Source organism: Eschrichtius robustus, chromosome 1, assembly GCF_028021215.1.
Source record: "Eschrichtius robustus isolate mEscRob2 chromosome 1, mEscRob2.pri, whole genome shotgun sequence".
NCBI classification, from domain to species: Eukaryota; Metazoa; Chordata; class Mammalia; order Artiodactyla; family Eschrichtiidae; genus Eschrichtius; species Eschrichtius robustus.
Window position 1 is genome coordinate 66,920,534 of NC_090824.1, and position 6,722 is coordinate 66,927,255.

General features: G+C 34.8%; 1 protein-coding gene across 1 annotated transcript in view; it reads right to left on the minus strand.

Moving 5' to 3' along the window:
* The window catches only part of NUBPL (NUBP iron-sulfur cluster assembly factor, mitochondrial), a 243,628-nt gene extending 238,190 nt beyond the window's left edge, over window positions 1-5,438 (minus strand). The window contains exons 1-3 of the mRNA XM_068546417.1: window positions 5,296-5,438; window positions 4,573-4,720; window positions 1,063-1,097 (exon numbers count right to left, since the gene is read on the minus strand). Of these exons, the coding sequence (XP_068402518.1) occupies window positions 1,063-1,097; window positions 4,573-4,720; window positions 5,296-5,403 (291 nt within the window). The 5' untranslated portion in view covers window positions 5,404-5,438. The remainder of the gene's footprint in view (window positions 1-1,062; window positions 1,098-4,572; window positions 4,721-5,295) is intronic.
* Between the last annotated feature and the right edge of the window lie 1,284 nt (window positions 5,439-6,722).

A 6,722-nucleotide genomic window follows, 5' to 3' on the forward strand; every position in this document is an offset into this window, starting at 1 on the left:
GAACATTTTTTATTAATTCTAATTAGCATCCTCAGAGAGACTCAAACGAATGGTGCAACCTTTTTTTTTTTTTAAGTGGATAGCAATTGGAAAATAAAACAGTTCTGGAAAACTGGAAAAAATATCATTTCCAAATTAAAAATAAAAATTGGCAGGGCTAAATAACAACTACAACCCAATATAGCAGTGTGGAAAATGGTCTAAGACATCTTCCAAAACACAGAGCAAAAGACAAAGAGATGTAAGATATGAGAAAAATATTAACAAGCATGAAGGGTCAATATCTACCTAATAGGTTTCTGGAGAAAGAACAAACACATTACAAAAAGTAATCAGTGAAGAAATTTTCCTAAGCTGAAAAAGACTCAAGCCTTGTACTGCTTGGCCAATTTCCAAACAGGTAAAAAAATGTAACGCCAACAACCAGACACATATTTGTGACATTTCTAAACTTAAAAGACATAAAGAAAACTCTTAAAAGCTTTAAAGGGAAAAACACAGGTTATTACACAGCAATATGAATCAGACTAGCATCAGACATCTCATTAGCATGTTAGAAGAAAATGGAATATTGTTTTCAAGGTTCAGAGAGGAAATTATTGTAAACCTGGAATTCTACATCTAGTCAAACTATCATATATTAGGGCAAAATAAATACATCTTCAGAAATTTAAGAACTAAGAAAATTGACTTCCTGTATCAGTTTCCTACTCCTACTGTAAGAAGTTATCACAGAAGTTCCAAATAGGTTTCAATGAGCTAGAATTAAGGTGCTGAGAGGATTACATACCTTTTGGAGGCTCTAAGGAAAAAGCCATTTCCTTGCCTTCTCTAGCTTCTAGAGTCTGCCTGAATTCCTTGACTAGTGGTCCCCTTCCATTTTCATCATCATTATTAAATATAACCAGTACTTATGGCAGATTTTTGAGTTCCTTAAAGACATGCAAATGACTAGAGCTACACTATATGCCAGACAGAGTAAATGAAAAACATCAGTATGCTCTTAATCATTGCCTTAAAAAACATTTTAATAAATCAGTATTTCTATTAATAAACACCTACCGAATCATTCGCTGATAAAGCAAGTGCAAGGTTCACTGTAAGAAACAAAAAAGTAATTAAATTTAGTAACTTTCCTTCTACTAAAATTCATTTTGTCTTTTAATATGTTCAATGTAACAACCAAGGCAAATAAAGTTTTAATATATCTCCATTACAAAAAACAAGGACATGGAGAGAATACAGAAAGTAAAAAACACAAAAAAGAAAGTAACATTTCAACATAAACAGTAGATGCCTGCCCCAAAATTATCACTTTAAATAATCCATTTATCATCTGTTACAATTGTGTTTAAATAATCCAAGTTTTTTTAAAATGATGTTAATGGTATATATCATTCAATTATTTTCAAAAATATACTTTGCAGAAAAATTACCTAGTTTTTAATAAATAAAAAAGGATGTGATCCTATTGCTTTTTAAAAATAAGTGCTGGTAACGCAGGAACTCCAAATATCTAACTCACAAATACCCACGTAAATGAAAGGTTGGACCAGTGAGCAGAGGGGAGAGAGGAAGGTAAAAGGCAAGGCAGTGAAACATTTTCCCAAAAGTGCCTATTGTTAGTGAATCCCAAAGACATGAAGGGGGAAAGCAGTAGTCCCCAAAACCACCTTTAGCCCAGCAATAAGGATATGCTACATCTGAGATGAAAAAGAGGTCCAAAAGTAACACATACCCAAAACTGATAAATAAATAGACCCTCATACTGTGGATCACAATTCCTTACTGTTATAAATGACGCCGATATTGTTTCCTTTAAAGTATTTAAGAGCATAAACTTTCAAGGAAGACCGGGTTCAAACCCCAGTTTCACCACTCTCTGTTTTATAATCTTGAGTAAAATATCTTACCCCAAGCCTGTCTCTTCCTCTATAAAATGAGGTGCTATTTCATAACTGTTGTGAGAATTAAATCAAATACTATATGTATTATAGTATTATGCCTAAGGCACGGCACTTGACAAATTAATTTTTATAAATTATAAAATAATTCTGAATTTCAGGTTAAACATAATCCAACTTTTAGGCAGAAACTTTTAGAGAGTAATTCATTTTAATGTGAGGGTCTTTCTGCATTTACACAATAGAATCACAGAGCATGTCTGTATTAATCAAATGTCATCATTTTAATCCAAAATATCTCCGGCACACATATTCAAATAGGAAGTATTTTGAGATAGTTTGGAACAGGAATAAATACATATAATGGAAAGAAATAGAATACCAACATAGAAATAATCTATTTCTAAGGCTTATGTATGCAGATAGAGCTGTTATGAAACCATATAGGCCAATTATTCGGGACAAGTGGTATGATGCTAACAAAGAAAAAAAAGCAAGGAAGGGACACTTACTGAAGCACTTATGTGTCAAACACTGTACATTTTCTCATATATTTTCCTGTCTAACTGCTGTCACATTCCATGGTAACAGACAATCTTACAACCAAAAACAACAAACAATTTGTTTTAAACAAGTGCTAGCCTACAGACCCAACAAATTATATTGCACAAAACCCAAAGAACTTATGGCTATTATCATGAAAACACTTTCCATCTTTAACCAGTCCAAGTAAACACAGAGCTTGCAAAAGGATTCACACCACTGAATACAGGTAAATGTACTCTGAATTTTCAAAACACAAGTAGAGGTGGATTCTAGAACCAAAAACTAAGAGCTTCCAAATTTTAAAAACAAAATACCAAATAGGGGGATTGTAGGTCCTTAGGAAAGAAAGCCAAAATGTGTAGGATATAGCATAAATTCATTAAGAACAGTCACTAACTAATTATTTTTAATAATAATATAGTATCTATCAAATAGTATATTAGGGGTCTATCATAACTACAATACTTAGTAAATCTTAATTTCTTCAAAATCTGAAAAACTCTTCCACAATTACATTCAGATCAAAATGGGAAAAAATTGAGCTAATAACACTATACAGTTGGATTTGTAGCTGGTTGTACAACTATAAAACTGCTGCATCTAGGAATTACCAAATATGGCTTTGAGTCAAGACACAAGATCTCTAGTGAAAGTCACAGAACTCTGTACCTGGCCCTTTTTATTTGAAAATGTCATTGGTTTCAATGGAACTAAGGAATTTTAAGGTACATATATGCCCCAACTTTAGGTTACTATCTGAGAAAAAAAAAAAAAAAGTTTTAGAGATCTTAGGGGGGCGGGGCAAGATGGAGTAGGTAATTAAGAGGTACAAACTACTATGTATAAAATAAATAAGCTACAAGGAAATATTGTACAACACAGAGAATATATCCAATATTTTATAATAACTATAAATGGGCTATAACCTTTAAAAATTGTAAACTATGTTGTACACCTGAAACTTATATAATATTGTACATCAGCTACACTTCAAGTAAAAAAAAAATGCAGAAATTTCAGTCAAAAGCTAAAAAAAAGATACATACATAAATATATAAAAGATCTTTAACAGTGTAGAACTGTGCCAAAATTAACAAAATGAAATATAATAAGGATGGTTACTTTTTTAAAATCAACTGCAAAAAAGATAGGTTGGATAAGACCTGAATTAAGCCATTCCTATTAAAATGACTGAAAATTTTAAATGAGACAACAATAAGACTTGAGAGCTTTATGACTCCAAATTAATAATACAAGCTGCCTCTGTTGAGTTGAATTTGGAGGAGGGGAGTTACCTTTTTACATTATTACACTGAAAATTTTTGTTAGAAATAAAAAGTTTCTTTTGAAAACATCTGGGAATACCTGGTCATTAGTCTTGGATGGTAACTCTTCTATTTCTGGGGGCACTTCTTTTATGGGTTCTGAAAGCAGCATTTCAGTCACAATGAAATCTATAATCAATTTTAAAAAGCCACCAAAAAAAAAAATTCTCTGTTCCAGTATAATATAAAAGATACAAAGCTTAAAAGATATTTTAAATAATTAAAACATTTTCAATATTAGATCTATGTTGACTTTATAAATGCTGAAAATTATATTATGGTTAAATGAAAATAAGCCACAATAATGTAAACAATCTCATTGCAACTACTTAGCTATATGTACACTGAAAAAGACTAGAAAAGAACATCAAAGAACAGAAATAAATTTAGTGTTAAACTTACTAAATGTTTAATAATAATAATATCAGCAACCAAATATTGAGTACTTACTATGTATGAGACAGTGGGCTAAGTAGTTAGCTTGTTTAATTAATTTGCATAACCATCCTATGAAAAAGATTATAATCGTTGCCATTTTACAGTTAAGTAAACTGAAGATGTGATGGGCAACCTGACCACCTTTTCCTCAGTTAAGGAGTCAAAGACCTGGCTACATATCTAGTTTTGTCTAACTCCAAAATCTAAGCTCCCAATCACTACCAACTCCTCATCCTAAGGAAGCAGCTGTTAGGAACTTCACAAATACTTTTTTAAGAACAAAACTATAATTTTAATATTGTGCACTTGCCAGTTGGCATAAAGTCCTAATCAAGATGAGAATTAATATCCTATAATACCTGCTGTAGTAGACTTTCCAACTCCACCCTTTCCAGAAGCCACAACTATAACTTGTTTAACACCGTCTATTGGTTTCTGCTTTGGAAGTCCTCGAGACATGATTTGTGTTCTTCTTTGTTTTAGGGTCTCACTCTCAGCACCAGAGAACTTAAGAAGAAAAAAAAACAGGTTTAAAACAAGCCATCTCCATTATCACGCTGTAAAAGTAAAAACAATTCGGTATTTGCAATTAACAGGGCTTTCTTTTCTACTCTAATTCTGCTCATCTCCACTATTTAGGCCTTTAGTGTTATTTACCTATTGCTATTGATCACAATTGCAGAGACACATTGTTTAAACTGAAATTTATTTGCCAGGATACGCAGACGTTAAAAATGGAAAGTAAATAAGCTGCCTCTTTCCGGAGTTAAATCCTCCACGTGTTTTCCTTCTCTTTAACCTATTTTCTAAATAAACCAACACTAAGAAAGCAAGTGCAAGTCACACATCCATGTTCTAACCATCTCTTTTACACCCCTCTAAGCCTCGGCCTTGTCCCACTGGGGGCCCGCCTGGAAAGTGGGGACGTCCAGAACTGGGGTCTCACTGAGCCGCCAAGTGGGCGGGTGCCCACGAGGCACTGAAGCGAGTCCTCGGCAGGAGGCAATCGCAGAGCACCCGCAGCCCTGGCGCCCCAGTGTCTCGGACCCGCCCGCCTCTACCAGCTCTGCAGCACCACGGACCTGGCGCCCCCAAACCAACACTCGGCTTCCCCAAAGCGGCACATAGGCCCCGCCGTAGACCCGAAGCGACGCCCCCCGAAAAAGCAGCAAACGCTGCCAAGTCCCCATGACGCAGAACGCTGCCTTGAGCCCAACCCGGAAACCGTCGCCGCAAGCGCTGGGTGATGACGTCACATGGCAACGCTCGGCTTCCTCTCCTTAACGACTAGCCTCCTTTGAGTTTCTTCAACCCAGGAATACAACTTGTTGTCGTGATCTCGTCTGTAGCCAGGTACAAACATTTTACAGCGTTTTACCAAATGTTTGTGAAGCATTTTCACGTACCTCCTCTAATTTGGCCCTCACGGAAGTTCTGGAGTAGGTAGGTATGAGACTCTTATTAGGATCCTCTTTTCATAGGTAAGAAAACTGAGACTTAGAAAGTTTAGAAAACTGACCCAGCTGAGAAGTAGGAAATGGTGGAAGTTAAAAATGACTCCAGGCGTTCTCACAGCGCAGAATATAGTCACTTAAACACTGCCACTGTTAAGGATTTTATCTTTTTTTTTCCCCTTGAGTGATCTACAGTAATAGTCGGCTTTGTGTTGACATTTACTGCTGTGTTGCTGAAAATTCTCTGAGAGAGAAGTCGGGGTGCTTTGCTAGGGTCGAAAAAGTTTAACTAAATCAGAAAGCAGGTCTAATGAAGCAAATTTCACTCAAGAAGCAACTTAAGTGAGACAAAGCTTGAGGAAGGAGATGGAATTCATCCAGGTAAAAGGAAGGACATATCCCTACATTCAAAGAAGGTGAGAGTGAAGGAAATCGCTTTAGGAGAGAAAGCTGGAAAGCTGATACAGGAACCCAGACACAGCAAAAGAATCACTTAGGGTGTAGAGTGGTTTACCTTCGCATATTCTCCACAATATTTTCTAAGGTTGATTTTCATTTCTTTTATGTGCTTATCTGTAGAGAGTTTCTTGTGTAATCATTCAGTTTATTTTGCTCTAATCTGATCTTGAATTTCCTTAGTTTTAATACAGGCATAACATATCAACCTCAAAGAATTATTGTAAGAATTAAATGAAATATTACCAGCAATATACATTCAATTTAGTAAGCAGTGAAAAGAATTTTCAGTTCCTTGCTTTTTCTCCCCCAATCTCACAACTTTGTCACTTCATTCAGCTTTCATCTTCTTACATTAGGTTTAAGACTCTTACTTATTGTTTTATATCACTTTCTTATTTTTTTATTTTGTGATGTGCTTTCACAGTTAATTTTATCAATTTTTAAATTTGCATCTGCTCAATTTTTATAAATTATAAGCCAAAAATAGGGCTAAGGGGAAATAGCTGTCAGAATAATCCATTTACTAAACAAGAAATACTGAATATCTCTTTCTCTCCAGGTAGCTTTTCGAGTTCTTCCAGAATTCTACCAAAGAT